At 35.3% G+C, this 25,045-nt stretch overlaps 1 protein-coding gene across 1 annotated transcript; it reads left to right on the top strand.

Annotated features, from left to right (window-relative positions):
- Positions 1-2,799: 2,799 nt before the first annotated feature.
- On the top strand, positions 2,800-24,217 carry LOC145776052 (O-acyltransferase like protein-like). Its single transcript, XM_082587460.1, has 14 exons — positions 2,800-3,041; positions 3,582-3,691; positions 3,999-4,141; positions 4,504-4,682; positions 6,257-6,390; positions 14,209-14,367; positions 14,767-14,956; positions 15,648-15,816; positions 17,174-17,253; positions 18,926-19,051; positions 20,339-20,501; positions 22,237-22,426; positions 23,407-23,565; positions 23,943-24,217. The coding sequence occupies exons 1-14, from the start codon at positions 2,800-2,802 to the stop codon at positions 24,215-24,217; spliced, it is 2,319 nt and encodes a 772-aa protein (XP_082443586.1).
- Positions 24,218-25,045: the final 828 nt, after the last annotated feature.

The following is a 25,045-nucleotide window of genomic DNA, read 5'->3' as shown; positions in this document are numbered from 1 at the left end:
CTTTAAATGCTGAGCGGTACTGACATGTGCTCCTGAAAGGGCCACCCAAGCCAGGCTGGTCGGAAGGTAGAGGCCAGACAAAACGTAGTCTCCCCGCGATCAGGACAGCAGAGCCTTCTAGTATCTTAAGACAATCTCCTAATAACAGTGACATAAATCAATCACTCTCTTCCAACCTGCCTTGAGCCTGCATGGAAGCAGTACAGTTTGTAAATTCACATGGCATCAATATGTCAATGGCTCATGGATACAAATAACCCATGTTGATGCACAATCTGCTTGAAACGGAGATGCCTTGCATTTTCAGATTCAGTTTATTCAATGGACCAAACATATCAACCAAATAAGCAAAAAATCTAATCCATCTGTCATCATTCAGCAATGAAACAAATTCCAATTTTATTTAAAGGTAGAAAAATAATTTAAGTTTGTCTCTGAGCTCAAACACTCGCTTGGTTACGTTTCCTCTTGAAAGTCATAGAGTATTTGCATGAAAAAGAAGTAGGACTGCGTGATGATTTGCATCCATGTCAGTGCACAGTTTCTTAAATAATCGGGAGTTAAGGACTTCTCCTTAACGCTTTAAAGCTCTGGTCTAAACCAACTTACTAGGCTTAAAAAGCTTTACAATCCTAAAACCAAATTCCCCCCTAAAAATTGCAAAATTCCCCCCTAGTGGGGAATTTCCCCCCGGTTGGGAACCACTGATCTAAAATAACAACTTCACTTCGAGACCAGCGCATTTGTATCGAAAAATACAAGGAAATGCCATGTTGACAATTTGTCAACATCTGTGCCGATTAAGTTACCTTAAATCCCTGTGCTAATAAGGGTTAAGAGAGTAATTGACCCGACAAAACATTAGCAAAAATGCCATAACTTTAGAACTAAAAAGATATGTAAAAATGCTACGATTCAAGCTGAAAGTAATCGAAAATACAAATGTTTTTGGAAAAATGGTTCATTTATGAACATTCTCGTGCAATGAATTGAAATAATGCAGTAGCGGATCTACGGCAAGTGCTCCCAAAGCCGAGAAAAACATGTAAATTTTTTTTGATTTTGCAATTGGCTTGCTTTGTTTACTCAGTCACGTTTCATTGACCTGACCAGCCACATAAAAAAACATATGTTTTCAGTATGATTTAAAAAGAGAAGAATTTCTTCAACAATAAAGAAAATAATAATTATTCCAAATAAAACAGATTGACCACTCAATCAGTCCAGAGGTAAATTAACCTATTTTAATGTTAGCAGAATGTATGGGCTGATACAGTTTTGTATACCCAGCATTATGCTTAAAAGTGATGACAGACAGCGGAAGAATTTTTGAAATTTTTCTGAAAATAAATTAAAACTGATAATGCGTTTGTTGTAACTGCAATTCTTCTGCTGCCAAAATTTCCTCAAACATGCTTTATATTGACCTATGATACAAACTGATTAAAATTTGTTTACGTTTTTGATTTTTTAATTCTAAAAAAAATGCCTTTTTACCTATTCTAGGATGTTTCAAAATTTCAAAGTGGCAATTGTAAAAACAAATGGATTCTAGTCGACTTTGGTTATAGCCTATAAACCTTTCATGTGGATGTGCCATTTTTGCTGAAAAAATGTGAAGCTAATCGAACTCATACAATACGCTTCACATTTAAATGCGCTCAATTTGTTAATTTTTTATCCTTTTTGCTCAAGAAAACATTTTATTCAATTAATAATCTAAAGAACTTGTAATTGATGTGCTCAAGGAGAAACGTTTTATATTGTGAGTTAAAATTGCTTCAGATATTTGAAGGGTTAATCAGTGATCAATTACATTGGTCGAGCGTTTAATTGTATAGCTGTTCAAGGATGTTTGCAAGAGTTTTGCAGCATCTGCGTTGGCACCTCCACATGTAGGGCTACCAGACACATAGCACTAGCAGGTTAAAATGCAGAAAATTTTATTTAAACTTTACTAGCTGCAGCAAAAGACAGTCTGTCTAGGTCTAAACAGATAGATCTGATATAATGTAATACTTTCAAAGTTTTGTTGCAGAGTTGCTGCATACCGGATATGTAGAATCAAAGTATTACATTCTCTTACATTTTATTGTATGTTGCAACCGCTTTACAAAAAACATAATTGAAAAGAAGATATTCAATTTTATTTTGTTGATATTGTTACTGATATTTTTGTGTCTGGGCTATATGAATAGTCTTGTGTAGGAAGCGCAATTTCATAAGCTAATGCTTTGTATGTAGTTTCGATTCCTACAAACGTCCTAAGCAAAACCAAAACTGGACTACAATTTTACAACACGCAATAATAATAATAATAACAATTGATTTCACATCAGTTGGGTGCAAAATACAGTATAGCATCAATAAAAATTCTCCATAATTGGTGATTTTCAGCCAACTGTTGCAGTTCTTACAGACTGTGCTTTGTAAAAGATCGAGCCCTTCGCATGAATGTTTCTTCTGGTCTTCATGGATTTCGTTTGCCTTTGATCAGTTTTGATAATAAGAGTTTTATTGTAAACTGAGTTTATTGGATGTCGTACTTTATGCCCCAACCAGAGAAGTTGACGGATGCTGACTTGTTGAAGCAGGAAAGTTTCTCCTACAGCACCGTATATCAAGTCATTGTGAATATGTTCAGTCTATGACATTTTGAAAGTTTTTCTTAATGATTGTGTGTGGAATGTGTTATTGGTGTTTTTAAGTTTTAATGTTCGTTTTCGTGTTTCACAGGCATAGGTAAAAACGGGAGTTGAAGGGAATAAATAGACTGAATGTTTAATCAATCAATCAAGAATGGATTTCAGATTTCTCATTGTTGTTGTGTTGAGTTTAATTCATGCAGACAGCACTCAAGAAATCCATTTTCGTGAGCAAGTTTTTCCTCCAGCACCCGATATTGAATATTATCAGATCAATTGGAAAATAAACTCCATTGCTAAACATGTGGCACAACAAGATGATGATGCACAGCAAACGTTTAATGCTTTTTCACAGACAAATTTTGAAGCTGCAAATTTGAGAAGTCGCATGTTTTTGTAAGTGCTTTACATAGAACTACAGTAGCCTCTTGTTGGTTATTTGTTATGTGAACAGCTCTTGTGGCGAATAAGCTAATAACACAATTCGTTTTTAGTTAAAATGGAACCACAAGAGAAATTTTTGTATTGAAAGTCACATCATAAGCATATACTCTTTTTTTAAATGATTTTGTCCAAATTAAAGAAAAGATCAAAAATCGTTTGAACAGTTTGAATAGTTTTCGAGTTTGTCGAGAAAAATGCTAAATTTCTATAAAATTTACTTATGCCCTATGCCCCTATCTAATGCAATTTGTCTTGTGCTGACTAACCTTTTTTCTATTATTTGCACTACTGTAGACTTAATATATCGCACATTTAAAAGTTTGCATTGTAAAATATTCGTTCATAGGATGCATATTAAAGAAGCTTTAAATCATTGTGGTTTTTGTTGACATATCATAGAATGAGCAGCGTTTCAATAATTAAATCTTCCTGATAAACATCCAATCTTCTTCTAAATTCAAACCCTTACTTTAATGATGTGGATGATTATAGAGGTGATGTGGATATAGAAGATATTGATCGGAACAATCTAGAAGAGTGTTTGCAAGAGCTCAACGTTTGGCTGGGTGATATTGAGAGAGGGGAACTTTATGCTTTGCAAAGTATGTTGATAGACTAACCACGTTTAAAAGAAATAAACTATTTAAAATAAGCAAAGCAATGGCAAGAGAAATAGCTAAGGAAATTGTCTACAACATTGCGCAACATAGAACTATTATATTTCAAAGTTATCCCTACCAATAAAATATTAAATGTTATTGTGCATTTTTGACAAAAATTGCAATAGTAAAAATGGCCTAAATTTAGAAATTGTGTTGAAAACTTTACAACGATACGCCTAAATATTACAAATCAACAGTAGTTAAATATATTGTTTGATCATAGTCTTATTTACATGCTGCATTGTAGTGCAAGATTCTTGGGGAAAGGAAGAAGGAGGAATACTTGAAGGAAACGTTCGTTGGCCTGGCCACTACCATGAGTGCATAGATGCAAAAGGATCAAGTGTGAGGGGAAAATGGTGTCAAGCATACTTTGGATTTCAGTATTACGTGGGTTTTATGCAAAAACAAACAACAACATCTACTTATTTTTCTTAAAAAAGATTAATGCCTAGAAGTGTGATTGAATGCATACTTTCAGCAACTTTTAAATTATATTGTTACATCTTATCTAAGAAGGCTTTAATGCCAATGTAAACAAACTACGAAATCGAACAGAGTGTTGGGTCTACTAATAGTGCCACCAACTAAATGCTATAAAATGGTTTTCTTTTATTTATTTAAAATATGTAAAACGTTTTGCAACAAAATCACGTACTGTAGGCCTACAAATGAAGCAAAGCCCCTCACTTGCAACCGATGAGTTAAAGGCTTCAAAAAAAACCTTTGATTGATGATTTTTATGTTTTTAGCCTAAACCATTTGGTATCCCTGTGGATGTGAGCAAAGGAATATGTTTCCCATCCATCTGTTCTGAACAAACAACAAAACATCTATATCGAATTTACTTTTTTCGAAACCACACCATACCTCTTCTTACCGTAAAATGTCCTGGAAAGCCAACGTGGGGTACACTCGACACAATCGCAACGTAAGTAAATTAAATATAGATTGGACAGAGAAAATAAAACCAAAATACTTAATTGGAGATCATAATCTGAACTAGTTTTTCATCTTTACTTATAAACTACCGTGTAGTAAAACCCATTAAAGAATAATTGTTCTAAAACTTTGATAATGCACAAACATAATTCAACGTCTCAAATCAGGAAGAATGTTTCGGACAAAAAACGTCTAGTTGCCTTGTAGCCTAATTCTAATAGACTGTTACCATTTCTGTTGCTATAGAATAGATAGTAAATCGTTTTGAGCAAAAAAGCTTTGATTTATCAAAAATACTTTCTGACCTGGTATCATTTGGAGTGATGAAGTTTAATGAATTTTGTTTTGTCGTACCTCCGCACTAACTACCTGCGTTCACATGTCACCAGGCTTGTGCTGACCTTTGCTCCTGCTTGACAAGCCTTTCATTCGTTAACTGTAAGCACTGAATGTTTTCCATTCCACTGTAATCTGAAGTAGGCTACTTCCTAAAACAAGTAGGCTACGAGCAGTAGCGTACGCAGGATTTTCTTAAGGGGGGGGGGGGGGAGCATTGACAGTAGCGTAGCCAGGAATTCTGAAAGTGGAGGGGTTTTGACGGCCGGCGGGCGAAGCCCGACGGCGTTTTCGGCTAAGACGACACCCAGAGAAGGGGGTCTGGGGGGGCCTCCCCCAGAAAATTTTGAAAAATTACTTTGAATTTGGTGCATTCTGAGAGCATTTTCAACAAAATGTGGGTATGAATATTCCTGTAAAATGGTGCTGTCAGGTGGCATAGCAAAAGGACAAGATCATGTTTTCTTCGGCATTTTTGCGAAATAAAGCTAAGTCTCTATGTTTTTTTTGTTACTAATTCCTGGCTGAGATGTTTGAATGTTTGGTATTGGCAAAACTCGCTCTTTTAATGCAGTTTTGTTTAAAATTATGCATTTTTTTTGATTGAAAGCATCATTCCCAAGCATAAAGAGACTGAAAGCATCATTCTCAATATGGTGACGTCACACGCGTGCCAAAGGGGGGGTTGTAACCCCCAAACCCCCCTGGCTACGCCACTGGCCATTGATATCCCAGACGTCTTCATGATATCCCAGTATGGTTTTAGTTTAGACTTTATCCATTTCTTTCTCACTATAATAGGCTTACAGAACACTATGCTACATTGGCATATCTGGGGTGGGGTAAGTGGATTGGGCCATGTATTTCGTATTGGCTTAGTTTATAAAACAACGTTGTTAATTGCTTTGACAGTGCAATCTAAAACATATTAAATGCCTTAATCTACGTCGTTAAGTACTAAAACAATTTTAAGGGGGGGGGGGGGCATGACCTAATGGCCCCCCCTGCGTACGCTAGTGGCTACAAGTCATAGCTATTTCTTCATTTACATGTTTTGGACTTCGTGTTAACTTGCTTCTCAAATATGGAAACATTCCTGGTTGTAAAACTGTTTTTTTAAATTTATTCTTCATAGGCTATGCAGTACATTAATATCGCTTTCAATCAATGCTTTGTATTATAACGGATAATCATACAACAGACTAACAAACAAAAGAATTGTTGCAGGTGTATAATCACTGTCTTGCTGTCATTGGCGTTTATTGGACTTGTGACAGACGTGGTAAAAAGAGCAAAAAATATATCTAACTTTTCAAATAGTAAACTGAACGGTGGTCAACTTTCTTCCGACTCAATGCTAAGTGAGTAATATTACTTGTATTGCAGATATGGTTCAATGTCAAATGGCTTCAAAGAAACCCATTCTTTAATTCTTATTTTGTGTTTAATGTACAAAGTATTAAAAGAGCTACCTAAAGAACGCACTCTTCGCCTATACTTGGAACAAATAAATTCCAAGTTTGTAATGCACATTAACCACGTGTGTTTTTAAATCTCTTTTTAGTTTTTAAACTGAAGACTTTTGTCGAAATGCGATAATGAATAATATTACACTTAGGCCTACACTATATTTTGCTTTCTTTTAAATAAAATTTTATAACCATTCTGGTGTAAAAAAATGTCAAAACATCTTTGATCTTTGGCTTTCAAAGTAAAACAGCCAAATACTTTGTGACCTACCAACGTGTTCAAAATATTTGACAGATTTAAGGGTGTTGGTACAAATGACTTGAGATAAACGGCATAGAAATAGCATTACTTATTAATCGTAATGATACAAGCATTCAATACAGAAAAAAATGACACAGTGATTATGTACAATACATGCAAATATATAGAGTCTCCTACAAGTCAACAGTTGTGAACTGAGCAAATGACAATTGAGCAAGTGACAACTGAGCTAGCAACATTTCAACAAGTGGTTGAAGTTGGCAAATGATAAAACTGAGCAAATAAGAACTGAGCAAGCGGAAACTTGGCATGTCACAAGCCAGCAAATTTAGTTTAGCAAGAAATGACCAAACAAATCTAAACTGAACAAGTAAATCTCATTTGCTGACTTGGTAGTAGCTGAAATGTATTTGCTAAATTGAAGCACTTGCTGATTTATCGCATGCCGATTGGTCTGACGACCAAATATATACAATGTGGTTAATATTTGACGTAAATTTCACGCTTGACAGTACAGTAGATATCTCCACGGCAAATATGAGTTTCTGGTTACACATGATACAGCGAGATTTGACTCTGACATCGTCTGGACCCCGTCGTCAATAATAGAAGATGCCGCAGAAATCGATAGCATCAAATTACAGCTTGTTAACATAGGGCTTGCAATTAGGACATCGTCAACTGAAAGTGCACCCTTGTGCATATTAATTGGCTCAAACATTTTAAACAATAACAATATCATTTTTATCGAAATAATCGTTTATTTGCATAATTTTTCAATATCTTATCACATTTTAATACGAGGTGTGACCTCCTTTATTGTCTATCACCTGTAAAACTCGCTTGAGCATGGAGTCGATTAAATGTTTGCAGTTTTCCTGCATTTGTTCGTCGTGGTGCCACACCCGAATTGCGGCCTCGATCAGCTTGGTTTTAGTTATACAATCCTGTTTGCGGAGACGAGTTTTTACGATTGACCATAAATTTTCGATAGCATTTAACTCTGGTGAGTTTCCAGGCTAGTCCAACACTTTTATCTTGTTTGAAAAAAAAATGGTCACAAAATTCAACGTATGGAAAAGAGCAAGGTCTTGCTGAAATTCCCCTGAACCATCTGGAAATACCTAATGTGACGCAATAATGTGTAATCTTTTTTAAATGCTCTCATTAAAGCCTATGAACAATCATGATTAAACAACAGGACTACCATATTAGAGATCGGTTTAGGATTAAATGATAAAACAATATCTTCGAAAAACGTGAAAAAACTATAAACAAATGATTGATGGTAACTTAATTGGATTGAATAGCATTATTCAAAACAAATACAATTATACACTAATAAAATAAAAATATAATAAGCTCATACATTTTCGGCAAGAATTCTTTGTCCCCTCCAGGAAATACCTAATACATCTAAACAAAAAACAAACAAACAAACAACTGTAAATAATGGTAGTGATCAGTGACTGAAATAAATAACTGCAATATGCACTAAGCCAGTGCTTCTCGACCCCTGGGTCGCGACCCAAAACTTGGTCGCCGTTTCATTTGGCTGGGTCGCTGTAAGATGTGGTGAGAAAAGGTAATGTCTCTTAGCAATGTTAAAACTGCCTACCAGTGCTCTAGTTTTCGTAATTTCCACTATTCAAACTACGCCGCAGGTGTCACCCGACGATTTTGCCACACACATTTTGCGGCTTCAAAAACAATACCAAACAAGTACAATTAATTGCTAAAATTGGACATCATCCGTTTTAAACCTTATCAAATAACAAATTAATGCATTTCCCGCACCCCTTTCAATCTTTGAACATCACTTGTGTAGGGCAACCGGTAAATTCGTTAAATACTTAAGCTTGTATGGTTACTATATTCACTGTTTGTATTGCTTCGGAAACAACAACACGAGGCGAAGATATCTTTGCTTTGGTCGCCTCATTCATGAATGAAGTATTGAATGAAGTATTTGCAATGATGGAGCTCCAGCTGTGGTCGGATCCTGCAAAGATTTTACTGCTTGTGTGAAAAAGATGAATCCTAATGTACTCGTCAGTCACTGTTTCGTCCATCGAGAAAATTTAGCACCTTGCAGGCTTTCAACCGAATTGGGAACTGTCATGCAAGTCAACTTCATAAAGGCCAAATCGCTGAACTCACGACTATTTGAAAATTTATGCAAAGATTTTAATGCAGAATACAGATATCTGTTGTACTTTTCTGGTGTGAGATGGTTATCTCACACCAGAAAAGGCTGGTTTTAATTTACTAAACCACTGGTGTTCAAATAGTTGTATCCTTCTGGTTAAACAATGGCCAACCATCTTTGTACATTTTGTAATAACTTAATTTCTCCTGATGATCAAGATAGTATCACTTGTGTTGTATGCAATAATCATATGCATTTAAAATGTGTATCAGAATTTGTGCACTATAATGAACAACATAGCAACTTGTATTGCCCAACATGCGTCAAAGCAAATCCTCTATTTGGTAATACTGTGAATATGGAAGCAGAATATAATTCTCTAAATAACCCTGATAGCAGTATGACACAATTAAATGATTCATTGCTTGACAGTGTTGAAGATCTTGACGCTACATGCAAATTCATTGGTGAAGATGAATTGTGTCACCATTTTGGTAATAATAATCAACTGGATATCATACATTTTAATATTCGTAGCCTTAGAAAAAACAAGGAAGAAATTGAGAGAGTACTCGCTCCATTAAAAAGACCTCCAGAAATAATTGCCATCTCTGAAACCAAACTGAAACCTTTTGATCCAATTGGTAATATAACACTACCAGGGTACCAGTTTGTCCACGAGGATTCCATTACAAATGCTGGGGGAGTCTGCCTTTACATTAGGGATAAAATCCTGTACCAAGTCAGACATGACCTAAAACTCAACATTGAAGGCTGTGAAAACTTATGGATTGAGAATATTTGTGACGATCAAGGCAAAGGAAAATTAATCATTGGTGTCATCTACAAACATCCCAGTACATCCATCAAAATGTTTATTGATTCATTTAGTGATACCCTACACAAGTTACAAAATTTTAAAGGACTTTGTGTGATAGCTGGTGACATTAATATAAATATTTTAAATTCTACAACAGAAAATATTTTATCCTACAAAAATCTTTTGCAAAGTTTTGATTTAAATAGCCTAATAGACATACCAACACGGATTACATCTCATTCCAGCTCGCTGCTTGACCATATCTATACAAAATCCACTCTCAATATAAAATCTCAGGCCTTTGTTATTCAAAGCGATATCACTGACCACTTTCCTGTAGCTGCTAAATTTACTATAGACAACTATTCCAAATCTGCTGAAGACACTCACATCCCGATACGTAGTATGAAGAATTTTAATGAAAACCAGTTTGTAAATGATGTTGCCAAATCTATTAATAACAGCATGACATTCAATATGACACCACAAGAGAAAGTAATAACCTTGGAACAGATTATTAATGATGAAACCAACAAGCATATGCCATATACTAAACTTAGCAAAAAAGAGAGTCGGTTATATCTGAGGCCATGGTTGTCAAGAGGTATTCTATCCTCCATCAAAATGAGGAATAAAATGTTCAAGCAAGTATGTAAAACTAACTTTAAGAGTAATGATTTATACACCAAGTACAAAAAATATAGAAATCTGCTTACTCATGTGAAAGAGAAATCGAAGTCTAATTATTATAAAACCTCAATAAACAAAGAAAGAAACAACTCTAGCAACACATGGAAAATAATAAATGAAATTACTGGCCGTACAAACAAAAAACATAATATACAATACGCAACCAACTTTTCATTAAGTAATGGTCATGAAGTTACAACCGACCCGGTGCAAATAAGTAATACATTTAACACATATTTTACTCAAGTGGGATCTTCACTTGCAGCCAAAGTTCCAAAAACCACTTCTAATCCATTGTCCCTGATGAGAGGCAGACTTCTCAATTCTCTGCACCTAGCAAATACTGATGAAATGGAAATTTAAAGCATTGTCAACAGCTTAGATAACAAAAAAGCAACTGGTCCAGATGGCATCACAATTAAAACAATAAAAAGATTGAAGTATGTCATAAGCCCAATCTTAGCTTCTATAATAAATGAATCTATGACAATTGGTAAATTCCCTGATAGCTATAAAATTGCAAGGGTGATACCCCTTCATAAAGGGGGAGTAAAAAACAAAGTTGATCAATTCAGGCCTATTTCCATCTTAACATGTTTCTCCAAAATCTTTGAAAAAATCATTCATAAAAGGTTAGTAAATTTTTTTGAAAAATTCAATGTTTTGTCCCAACAACAGTTTGGTTTCAGAGGTGGACATTCAACCACATTAGCTGCTACGGATATCTATGAACAACTACTACAAAATTGCGATGATGGTTTTACTACATGTAGTATCTTTATTGACCTTGCCAAAGCATTTGACACTGTTGACCATGAAATCCTTTTAAAGAAACTAGATTATTATGGCATCAGAGGAAATGCCTATAATTTATTAAAGTCTTAATTAAATCACCGTTACCAGTTTGTGCAGATTGGTACTACAAATTCTAAATATGAAGAAATCAAATGTGGTGTACCCCAAGGCTCAGTTCTTGGTCCACTGTTGTTCATTATCTACATTAATGACCTTAATCACGCTTCTGAATTTGAGACTCGTTTGTTTGCTGATGATACACTACTATGTATTAAGGATAAAAGCCCTACTAGATTGCAAGAAAAAGTGAATTCTAACCTCCTAATGATTCAAAACTGGATGCATACAAACAAGTTAACAATTAATGTAAGCAAAACCAAATACATGTTGTTTGGGTCAAAGTTTGTTCGAGAAAATTCAAATCTAGAAATAACTTTTCAAAATACCAGTTTGCAACGCACAAACACCTACAAATACTTAGGAATACTATTTGATGAGTCGTTATCATGGAAACAGCACATCAATATAATCTCAACAAAACTTTCTCAAAGCTGTGGTGCTCTATATCGATTAAGAAAGTGCGTAAATTCCCAGACATTAAAAGCAGTTTACTATGCTCTAGTTCACTCCCACCTAATGTATGGTATCATCTGTTGGGGTCGTGCTTCTAAAACGGAGCTGTATCCTTTAAATCTGGTACACAATCGCATAATTCGCTGTTTAAACTTCACCAAGATTAAAGACAGAATTCCCACCAAATCTCTGTTCAATAAAAGCAACTTGCTACAAGTCGAAGACATGTTTTTAATAGAAGTATGTAAGTTTGTTTATAAAAGCAATAAAGGACATCTACCAGCAATTTTTTCTGAGTACTTTCGTCCTTGTAATGAAACTCATAACTATAATACCAGAGGTGCTAAGAAAGATATACTTTTTAAACCAAGAATGCATACAAAGCTTGGTCAACGCTCAATTAAATTTCTTGGAACAAACACTTGGAACAAATTACCGGAACAGCTAAGAAAAATTCAAACAATTAGTATGTTTTCTAAAAAATTAAAACTGCACTTAATGTCTGGGTATAAATTAAGTAACTGATATAGTGCCATCAAACTGTTTTTACTTAGTCTCACCGTATCTCGCTAATTACTGTATATTCGCTTTTTCCTTACCAGTAGCCTATGCTGTGTTGTATGTAGGCCTATAGCCTATGCCATTTTGTATTTCTGCATCGCTTCTTGTATTCCTGTTTTATATTGTAGTGTTAAATTTCGTGTGTGTATTGTTTTTTTATTTTGTAATGTATACAATATATATTTGCGTTCAACTCCGACACCGTTCCATGTCAAATAAACTATGACACCACACGGGTGTGGCAGACTTGATGACCAGTTCGGTCCTTCTGCCACTCCCATCATCGTCAGCAAACATTAAAACAACCTAGTTCACATTGTAACCTTGTATTGTTTTTCCACATGTGCTGTTGATGCAAATAAATGAACTTCTCTCTCTCTCTCTCTCGTGGCAAAGTCTTCAAGAGATTTGTGACCCTGCGCAAGGAGCTGAAGAAATTTTTGATAAACAAGAAACATAGCTTGGCAGAAAAGTTTGCTGATCAAAAGTGGCTTTTGTTTGTGGCGTATCTTTCTAACATATTTTCGCAGCTGAACAACTTGAATAAATCTTTGTAAGTCCCAAACATAATGTTGGTCGATGTATCTGAAAAACTGATTGCTTTTACGAAAAAGCTGAAGTTGCGGAAGAGGAAGATTGCGTCCCAGAAAACAGCGTCATTTACTGTTTTGAATCAGTTACTGGAAGATACGGAGTTAGGTTTTGACAATGTCCGGCTTGTCATAGAAAGGCATTTGGGTTCATTGATACGAGAATTTGATTTGATTATCCCTAAAAATGCAAAGGATTTGGCATCGGTACGCAATCCATTTGCTATTGACGTTGATACCTTGCCTGAAAACTACCAAAGCATTTCTGGGTTTAAAGAGGAGTTTATTGACATTCAGTGCGATGAACCGTTTTAAGAAAGAAATCCTTGGTCAATTTTGGACAAAAGTCAAGAATGAAAAGACTGTTGTTGGCACGCGTGCAGTAAAAGCTCTCCTGCCATTTGTTACTACCTGCCTGTGTGGGAGCGGGTTTTCTGTGCTTACTCACATCAAAACCAAAGAGAGATATTGTCTTCAGCCTGAAGATGACATGAGATTGGCACTGAGCAAAATAGCTCCAAATTTTAACACATTTGTTGAAACAATACTGTACAAAGTCAAGGCTCACTTCAATTAAATTCGACATTTTGTTGTTATGTTTAATCGTGTTATATACCAGTGTGGCTCATTTTTTCATGCTTACAAAACGTTCTGCGAAACGTACTTTTGGAAATAAGGTTGTCAAATCTTCGCTATTAATTTAACCTTAATATTTGGGTCGCCACAAATAAAGGTTGAGAAGCACTGCACTAAGCTAAGCACAACATACGACTGAAGAACAGATACCAAAGGTGTTAACATTTAGTTGATGCGTATGAGTGCAATCACAAGACAAGATTGCGAGTGGAAATTAAAGAGAATCAATGGTGAAAAAACTGTCAAGAGTCCATTTATACGTACAAGAGAGTAGAACTAAAAAGTCTATTTAACCGCACAACAGATTTAGATTACTGTTGTCTTTGCAAGCGTTGTAGAGACCAAGCTTTTATTTCATGACGCCTTGCTGAAATTTCTCTGGTATCAATGCGTTATAAGGTCACACATTTAAATCACAGGTTGGACACATGTACGAATTAGCTATACAAGTGAAAAAAACAAGTATCACTCAACGTCACTGTGGCATTTTTTCCTTTTTTCTTATGGTGTTATTATTTCCCTTGAAATCGATTAACCTTTACAATTTCGGTGTCAAAAATTTTCCATCAAGGAGAAACATTTCTGACTTTGGAAATACTTTTATGTCTTACATCATTGTATGATTATATTGCAGTTAAGATAATCATATCATTTTCTCCTCTTTCCAATGCTGAAAAAATTCTGGACACTCACATAAGACCAGGAACTCTTCCAGTGTTGGATGGGATAAGGTTCATCAGCACTACATGGGTTGTTTTAGGACACACGCTTCAAACGATGTTTTATGGAATAGGTAACAAAGCAATTTATTGTAAATTCTTTATTGTACAATGTACATTAGCAGATTAGCTTGACTGACTTTCCCGTATTTTACTATAAAAAATTCGAGTAATACGTTCTCAAAGGTTATAATTTTCAGTGTCAATTTGTTTTTATTTTTGACAGCGAAAGAAAAGCAACAAAAAACAACACACACCCAGATAACAGATTTTTTTCGTGAAGTTGCGAAATAACCATGACAGTCTTCTAGTCAAGCAATGTCTCTCGTGTCAATGTCTAAATGTAAAAATTTCAGCTTTGAAATGTCACGACTAGTTAGACACGTTTGCTAAATACTGTAAAAACACTGTTTCGGGTGAAAATGCAGCTACTAAACTCAATTAACTTTTAACGCATCATCATTTTACATCAGATAACACTTTGCAAGCCAGAAAACGCATGATTAATGATCCTTTCTACCAAGCCATTGTCAATGCGACAGTTTCTGTGGACACTTTCTTTCTGCTTAGTGGTTTGCTTGTTGCTTATCTGGGAATGAAGCATCTTCACCGAACGAAGGGGAGTATAAACATACCGCTGATGTACTTGCAACGTTACTTGAGGTTTGTTTTAACGTTTCCATAAAACGCTAGCCCATCCATCACATCGTTAGTTAAAAGTTATTTGTCATGTACTGTACGTGGAATTGATTGAAACATGGTGAGTTTCATTGGTAACGTTTGTTTGAGCTTGGTTTTCGAGTTACTTTGCCTCTTCGCCGTAACGTGGTAGATCGAGTTGCTGCTCTGCCATGTTTGTGTGAAGCTGGCACTTTTACCTAGTCGGATTGCTATGCAACTTTTGTTTGAAAGTAGTAAGCCTTTTGACGTTAAAAAGCAACATCCACACAACTTGCCTTAGATTTGATATTTGCGTCACATCATCAGACTACCACAAACTTTACATTAAACAAGAGAGCTGCATAGAGCTCTGAGAGCTGCAATTGCTCTCAATTTATTGATTCCCTTGATTCAAGAATCTACTATCAAAGCTCACCACTAGAAGGTTGATAACATGAGCAAAGGGAAAACATTGCAAAAATATGTAAACCAGGCTTTAGACTTTAAACTTTTCATCAATATACTTTACTGATTTATTCTGAAAAAGTAAGCCTACGTGAACTTGAAAACCATCAGTTATTGTCAAAAATATTGCTACCTACAACATCACACGCACAACGAAGAGAGCTTCATACAGAACAAACACATCAAGACATACCAAAGACAATCTAACTCAATATTTTTTGTTATGCAGATTGACTCCTCTTTATGCATTCATGATCATGTTTTCAATGAGTTTGAACAAGTTCTTCAGTGCTGGACCTGCTTGGAAAGACTATGTAGATGTTTTGTACAGTTCATGTGAAAACGTCTGGTGGACTAACCTTGTCTACATCAACAATGTATATCCTGTAACAAACGAAGTAAGCCGTTCATGCATGTTCTTGCAAAATGTGTGTAGGTCCCATTATACTGTAAATTGATACAGTGGCATACAAAACATATTTTTGTTTTTGTTTATGAAAAGTGCCCTTTTTACCATACTTTACATATGGCTTGCATACTTAGCCTACCAACTATATCGGTTTTGAATATAAAAGAGTTAGGCCACATTAAATAGATAGATTTTGCCTTGAAATGAACAATACGACAACGACTTTACGCCTTTGTCCGCCAACAACGTTCATTTGATTCCGCATTCAAAGTACGCTGAAGCGCTAATCCACATTTGGGCATGGTGAAGTCGAATGACCTTTCTTTCGCATTCGGACAAACTTAGCTAAACGGAGCAGAAGTCTCAGTTCGGTAAAACCTACTTCAAGTGGTGTAAGAAGCTACAAAGTGTGCTGGTATCGATACAGTAACTAAGCGAGCGTTTTACGTGTTATGAAATTTAAAATGGAGTTCAAAAAGTTTGTTGAAACAAAGTCTAATGTTTATTATGCGAATTCATAACCCATGGTTAGGAAAACACCTTAGGCACCGTCACTAAACAAATAGGGGTCCACTAGTGGATTCGGGAGGGCCAGAGATGGTGGAGCGCCACATGTGACAGTCCAGAGAACGATCGCTCGTCCAAAGTTCAATCAAGCTGTTTAAATCACCAAAAGAATTTGAAGTGTCAATAGTTGCCTTTACAAACGACGGATTTTGTAAATGATTGAACACACATGCTGTTTACAGCTTAACTTTGTTAGAATTAAACAACTTTTATCTCCTTCCTAGTTGTCACACAAAACTTATCAAACCTATTATCAAGCTTTATGTTCACTAAATAACATCATGTAAATATTGTTATCAGCGTTAAATAACCACTCATAACTAATTGACACAGTATCGATTGTCTGATAATGTGCAAGACTACCAAGAATATGTCGTTGGTAAAAATTATTTGTGTCGGAGTGTTCCCGCTGCTTCATTGATTGATGGATTGTCACTTAATTTACTTCCGACATCTGCTTTTTGGCTTTTTCACGTCACAGAAAGCGTAGATTACTATTGGTTGATTGGTTCGAGGTTTCAGTGGCTGTGGCAGAGTATTTTCATGTTAAGTGGCTACCTAAAAAATCAATAAAGCTGCAATTTCCATTTTTGGTTTGTAGTTAAATCTGCATATCCTTGAATGAGTGTCGAAAAAGTAGTCCAGTTTTAAATTTAAAAATAATTGTGCTTATTTAAAGTAAAAAATTTTATAAAATAAATGAATTAGTATGCAATAACATGTAACCTACTTGAAAATTATAAATTACTACTTGATACAAAAATGTTTTTTTATTTTAGTGTTACCGTGTGGGATGGTACTTAGCAAACGACACGCAGTTCTTCATTCTCGCCCCATTCTTCTTGTTACTGCTCTACAGGTAACAAATATTAGTTATGAATTTGCGGTAATCTACATGTATTGCTAAGCGGAGTCTTTCAAAAGTTTTTCCGTACAGCAACAATTGACTCCATAACATTTGAAATTAAACGCACAAAATCTTGAATAAATGCAGCAACCGATGTGTTGCTGTAGCAGCAACCGTTGAGAGCTGCCATTGTGGTGCATTGCTCAATTGCACATTTACAAAATTGAACAATATTTGCCTTATTCTGCTGTAGAAACCTCAACCTAATTTTTACAACCAGCCCAGTCTGTTTTCACGAAAATTTTCTCTCGCTTTGCTCGTTCAATCACATCACATTCACCCTGTCTGCATCATAGCAAACGCGTGTTTTAAATCAGGAGTTAAATAAACATAAAAAATTGTAATTTCCCTAACCCAGTGTTTCCCAATCTTTTTGGAATCGCCGTTACCCAAATAAACGTAGCAATTACTGCGTATTACTTTCAATATTTCACTTCGTAAAAGAACTCAACCATTATGTTCATATATATATTGTTTTATTTATTACTTTTTAGTAAGTTTTTAGACACAATCATTGCAAGAAAAAATATTGTTTCCGGTGTGACGGTTGCGACTGCTTCTGCAAGGCCAATGCGGTAATCCTTGACTCTAATTCTAAAATATAGTTGCTTTGTAGTGCCGCAATATTCATCAAAACATCGCATGTTACCTCCCGGGGTAATTTACTCCCAGGTTGAGAACCACTACCCGAACCACTGGTAAAAAAAAACCTTTTCAAGAAAAAAATACTACTCACACAAGTAAATTAAGCCCCCAAATAAATTGGTCCATTTCAGTGTTAAATAGAGGTATGAAGAGATATATGCCTTAGTCAGTATTTATTAGAAAGGAAACTGAGAATACCTCGTACAGATATTAAAAATTTCACCGATCAGTGAAAATCTTAAAAAGCACCGATGAAGGTATCTTATTGTTTTGCTAAATCAGTGTAAAAAATAGCAAGCAGAAATACGCTTTTTTAACAAATTTCCTATGCAAAACTAAACAGGCATGTCACGCATGTGTCTGAAGTCTTCCTCGCTAAGAACTGAGCACAACGTACTCTGCCTATCATAAAAGATGCTCAAAACTTTGTCCAAAGAACTTATTGAAGTCTTCAGCTGTCACCAAATATAGTTTAGAGAGCCTAATTTCAATTTCAAACAATTACTTGTAATTCCGACTTCTGCAGAAACTTAGCTTTGATGGTTATGGTCAAATACAAAATGTTAATCTTTATAAAAAAAAAAAAGATTAGGTTATTAGGCTACAAAATACGGTCTGTCATAATAATAATGTCAAAGATAGATTTGTTATAATTCTTGAACAGAAATTACCTGCCACTCCCGCCTGCCTGCTACAACATTTGCTCCTTCAACTCTTACATTGTCAGATCTCTAGAAAGTTTAATTTTTGTGCATTTTGGTGACCTCGGAATTTTTCTGACTTTCTAAGAAGTAAGTTTTCCTCACCCAACCCGTGCTACAATGTTAGCTATTTTGCTTTTTCAGGCTTTAATTCTTATTTAGTCAAATCTTTGTTAGAAAGTTTAATTTGTCGGAATTTTAAACACCTCCGATATTTTTTTCTAAACGATTCCCTATTGATTGTGACAGGTAAATTTATTTGCATATTTGTCTTGCAGATGGCGTTTTGTTGGCATCTTTTCAATGACTCTTCTTATCATTGGTGGCATGGTTACGACTGGTGTTTTAACTTCTTTAAACAACATTCAGCCTGCCACAACCGGTATAATTCTCGAAATGACTTTGTGAGTATTGCATCAGTGTACAGCAACTTAGCTTGCATTTGGCTTCTTTAAAACTCAAAGAAATTAAAAGTAGTCTATTATCTTAATTGATAACTTTTTAGAACTATCTAGCATTCTTATGTAGGCTATATAAATAGGCAACATTATTTTAAAAATCTTGCTTCAGCTTCGTTAGTAGCCTACTTTTTATAGCATAAGTAAAAAGAAAAACTCTGTTGAAACAAAGAATTTTTTTATATTGACGTATTATCTTGAAAACTGATGAATATCAATCAAGGGGAGTTTTTTATCAAATACAAGGAGCTCTAACAAAAAAAACAGTAGCTAATTAAAACTACAGTAAATGATTAGTTCATGGATAGGTAGGCTACCGTTTACAAATTCTACCGTTTAAGAATTATTAATATTCACTTCAATACGACATAAATGAAATAAAAAAATCAAGATTTTACCAAGCTGTGAAAATAAAAAGGTCAGCAACCTCTCCAAGTTTTTGTAGCACCATGCACAGCGAAAATTATATGACTTTAGAACTCTTTTTTGTGATTAGAAGCAATGCCTAATAAAGTATTACTAAATAATAACTGCAGACAGAAGCAAACTGTTTTGATTGTAGGAATCTCTTAATTAAGTGCAGTTAAAGAAAATTGATTTTGAATGCTCCAAGTCTTTCATTTTTCAAATTGATTTGCTAGTTTTTCGTTCTACGTGAAGCTACATGTTCTTGAGAGGTTGCTGATCTTTTTGTTTTCATTTGCTGAACTTTTATTGTGTTCATAAATGTAGTTGCACTGATGAGAATTTAATATTCGAAAACGCGTTCTGCAACATTGCTTTGCACGCTCCAATGCCTGATGGTAATTTTTGGTAGGTTTCCGTCACGCGTTGAAGCAGTGTATGATCATGTGTTTCGTTTTTCTTTGTTTATTGCATTGATCGGTTAGTGCCTGCTTATTTGCAGACATTTCTGAATAAATACAGTTTGTTTGCAATGATTAAAGAAAAACAACAAGTCGAAGAAACAGAAGTCTCCATCTTCCAGCAATCTAAGTAGTCAGACTTGGAATTTCTCAATGCCTATAAAACGTTGAATGGTAGTTTTATTAAACATTTTTGGAAACTTCCTTGGTTTCATATTATCTGAATTTTATTAACTTAGTTTGTATCCTTTGAGGATTCTTTTCTTGTTTCATTGGCCGATCTAATAGATGTTTGCTGGTACAAGACCCGTTTTTTCAACTTTATCAAGCTGTTCGCTTATCGTTTCATCATATTTTCTTCTTTCAGTTGGTCAAGATTGTTATATCGTATTCCATCAAATTCAACCTATGAAAATAAATTCAGCACTGATATTTATCATACTCCTTGGGCACGAATTAATGTTTACTTGATAGGAATGTTGACTGGCTATATATTGTTTGTCACAAAAAGAAACATAAAACTGCACAAGGTAAATCATAGACTATAACCAGTAGCAAAAAATGTGCAAGGTATAATACAACATGTAGAACAAGCAATGCTAAAAACTAAAAGACCAGGAAAACTAAGACCTTGAATTAAAGACGATATCATAACTACAGGGTGACCCAAAAAAAATGCTACCCGTTGAAAACAGCAATAAAATGCACACTCTTTTCTGTATTTCATCCATGTTTGGTACACATAAAGTTCATGCTTTGCATGACATGTCTACCCAGCTTCAATGATTTTTGAGAAACCATCTTCGTTTTAGTGCCTTTCAAGGATGTGCTCTAAATGTCCACCTTTGCGTTGCAAGCACACCTGGATGCGACGTGCAAAATTGTCAATTACTCTGGCATATTCCTCTCTAGAAATTGTTTTGATTTTGGCACTGATGGCTGTCTTCAGTTGGGATAGTCTGGGGATTGCCTTGTATAGACATTATCTTTGAGAAAACCCCACAGATAAAAATCTGGGGGGGTGAGGTCCGGCGAGTGTGAGGCCCATTCAGGATCACACCTCCTACTGATGAGACGATCGCCAAAGCGTTCCAGCAGTCATTGCAATGAGTCATTTGAAGTATGAGGAGTTGCTTCATCTTTTGTAACCATTGTTCATCCCTCACAACACCTCTACGTCTACCCAAGGCTGTCCAAAACTTCCTAAGAACCCCTAGATAACGCTCCGTATTGATTGTGACTGAATGTTGGTTCTCGTCTTCAAACCAAAATTGCCCAATTATTCCATGCTTGGAGATTGCAACCCAAGCTGTGCACTTGATGGAATGAAGTGGCCTTTGCAGACAGTCCTCTGGAAGTGTTGTTCCCCAGAAGGTGTTGTTTTTTGATTTCACATATCCAGACAATAGAAAGTGAGCCTCATCAGAGAACTAAACATCGTCCAGATAGTGTGAGTCCTCGTCGATCTTGTCGCAGAACCATCGACACATCACTACACGCATCTCCTTATCCCTTTGAGTAAGTTTATGCTTAATCTGTATTCTATAGGGATAGGCTACAATTGCAGATCCTGCACTAAATCCTTCTAACTGACTCCCGAGGAATTGCGAGTTCTTGGCCGCGGCGACGTATTGACTTGCTTGGACTGTGACCAACCGAATCCCTGACAGCATCAATATTGATCTGGGATCGAGAATTCTTAGGCCGACCAGAATGGGTAGCTCTGTTACTCTTGGCATTTAAGTTTAAAATTGTTTCCTGGGCTCGGAACGTGTGGATCCAGGTTTTTTGTCCGGACAATCACGACATCGAAACTTTTTTTTGAATCGGGCTTGCACTGCCACAATCGATTTCGTCTCAAAACACCATTCTACACAAAAGGTCTTTTCCTTAACTGTCCAAGGCATTTCTCAAATACTTCATTTTTATTTTTAAAGGCAATGATTCTTCTACATAAATCTGAAATGCAAAAGCATTTGGTTAATCATTATTGATTTTATTGACATTTTTATGGGTGGAATTTTTTTTGGGTTACCCTGTATACAACTTTTGAAAGGCAAAAGTAGCATAGATTCCATTAACTCTTTCGCTCTCTCACGACTAAAGAGATTGCAGTCCTCCAGGTGGCACCGTTACGTTTCAAGAGTGCTGTTCAAACTGACACTTTACCACTTTGATACCTATTTTAAATGTTTGTGATCGACCAACAAGATACAAATGTTCGTTTATTTGTTTTGCTAAAAAAGATATGTGGATCTTTTTCAGGCTATCGTTGTTATCGGTTGGCTTACAGCGATTGGATGCGGATTAGCAATCATTTATGGCTTGTATGGGTACATTAAGACTAAGACTATTATGGAGGTAGACCTTGCTGCTTTCTACAACGCAGCTAATCGACCTGTTTGGGGAATTTGTGTAGCTTGGGTTATAATTGCCTGCTCCACAGGTTATGGAGGTTAGTAAGCCTGTGTGCAAGCTAGAATGATTTGTTCTCAAAGTTTAGATTAAATAAATAAAAAAATAGAAAAATATTTTGCTTGTACTTTAAAACAAACTTTTTTGACGAAACTTTATGGTTCAACTGTGATCGGAAGTCGATGGAGAGCAAACTCTTTTCAATAAAAGCAAATTAGCACAAACAATTCTTGATGGTTTGTACTTAAAAAGATTAAACCCCTAACCGTCGAAGTCATAGGGGCCTACATCGATTGATATACAGTACATGTTCAAGTGTTAGGTACATCAAAATTTACTGAAAAATTGGTGACTATGATTAGAGCAATAAAATAATATTTTCTATGTGATATATTTACTTTTTTGTGATCAATACTAAGTCGGTTTTTGTGCAAAATCGTGAAAGATCTCAGTGAAAGAAACGCTAAATTGTAAGAAAGCGTTTTATTTTTTTCAACTACCAACAATCCTTCGAAGCTTGTGTTGCTTGTAAAAATAACTCGTTCACTCATCTTTAAATAAAATATTCAACAATAGCGTCTTAATAGTCAAATTGCATGGACCCACATCATACAAGCAGGTAAAAATAACTTGGCTCTCTTTTTCTATATGTTTGTGATGGGTCCTAGCATACGATTTGATTTTCTTTTACTTTTCTTAAAAAGTGAGTGGTGCCGCAAGCCAGTTAAGAAGGACAAAAGAAACGTTTGACCAAGACAATACTTACAAAACAATAAATACTTAGGCCTAAATGGTAAACAAAATTTTGGAAACCATTGCTAGACTAGAGTATAGGTCTAATAAACAACTATCACGATGACTTAAAAAAAGACTACACCTATTTCATTAACTTGTTTTGATATTTTTTGTTTTGAATTTGTCGGTATCAAACATTACTGTGGCACAATGTAATCATTTTCAAAACTGCTTCATTAGTATTTCCACTTTACTTTTAGCCCTTTATTATTTGTACTTTGCCAGGTCCTGTCACTACGTTTTTAAATTGGAAGTTGTTTACGCCTCTCAGTCGTTTGACATACAGCGTATACTTGGTGCACATATTAGTGCTGTACTGGTATGTAGCGGGTCAAGAAAAACCACTTCATTTTTCAACCCCAAATTTTACTTATACTTTTTTGGGTATGTCAGTTTTTGTTACAGCTTATCAGTATATTGCAATGTTATGCATTGCTCAACAATTTATTGTGTAGGAATAAAACAGAAAATTTGTGAAAAAGCGTAATGTTTAAAACACCTCTTGCAATAACAAGTCTTGTTGTTCTTCTTGCTTTTGAGACAGCAATTCAGGCAACATTTCTTAACTGCTGCAACCAGTGCACCTTACCAACTAGTCTAAACGATAGAAAAATGTTTGTATAACAAAAATTATACTACAGTTTTATTCTCTTGTCTTTAATCTTGTTCGCTGTTTTCCTGCGTAATTGAAAAAAAGACTTTTCTTGAGCTTAGTTTCTATTGCAACACGCATCATTGGCTAACTTTATTTTGTTGTTTAGGGACTTTAATTATCACCTTCGGATTGGCGTTTGTTGTCTCTCTATTGGTTGAATGGCCATGCATTAGCTTGCTAAAACTTTTATTTTCCCCATCTCCAAGTCCAAAGGAAGAGGTTTGCAAGTTAGGAGATGCTGCACAATCAACTAATTCTGAAAAGCAAGAAAAAGTAATTTCAAAAGATTTTGCTCGCAATGCCGATTTTACTGAAGACAAAGAATATAATTACTACAACGAAGGTCTTGGAAAACAAAAACTGAAAACTACTAAAATGTAAACAGAGATGCATTAATTTAAATGTCTATATGATGAGATCTCTGCTATGTTTTGCATTAAAATGGTTTGCTTTTGCTATGTCTTTAACAATATTATGTATATTATGATTGATTTTATGAAAGGGTTATGTATACGTTCATATGGATCATAAATTCACAAAAAACTGCAAATATTTGAAGGTGATAACAACCAAATAAAACATGAAACTTCTTTTGCATTAAAAATGATTCACTCTACAATTCTCTCACGTCGATATGGAACAAAAAGGTTTTAACTTCAATTGCATGAATAATAATAAACAAACAAGTTTAGCCTATGAACAACAGTAGGCTACTATGCAATCATTCATTCCATATCAACCTTTCATTTTTAAACCGAGAGTCCGATTCGGTATGCATTCCAACAAAAGACGTTTGCTTGAATTGCACAATGAGAAGCATACAAAAATCAGTGCTCTGTTGTATTGATTTATTGCCTACAAATGTCCTGAGTCAATGTAAGAAAGGTCAATTTGATGGCCGTTATAGTTTTCACCCTGTCTAGCGAGGAAGACCATACTTTTATTGTGTGGCAAGTGCATGGCCGTTCATATCGTGCTGTGCGTTTCCTTTCAGCAAATGCCGTCTTCGTCTAGGTAAAGCAAAACAAAAGTAGCACGTTTTGGCATTGCTAAGCATCACGTTTATTTCGCTATTTGCAGTTTAAACTTGCATTAGAAAAATAAATCAATAAAAAAATGAAATTATAGTGAAATTTTAAATCAAGCGAAAGCAGAGAAAATTCTAAGTTGTGTTTTCGCGTCATATCTGTTTCTAAAACCATCCTAAAG

Source organism: Aplidium turbinatum, chromosome 8, assembly GCF_918807975.1.
Source record: "Aplidium turbinatum chromosome 8, kaAplTurb1.1, whole genome shotgun sequence".
Taxonomy (NCBI): domain Eukaryota; kingdom Metazoa; phylum Chordata; class Ascidiacea; order Aplousobranchia; family Polyclinidae; genus Aplidium; species Aplidium turbinatum.
The sequence above is the reverse complement of the archived record's forward strand: the minus strand, read 5'-3'. Positions and strand labels throughout refer to the sequence as shown.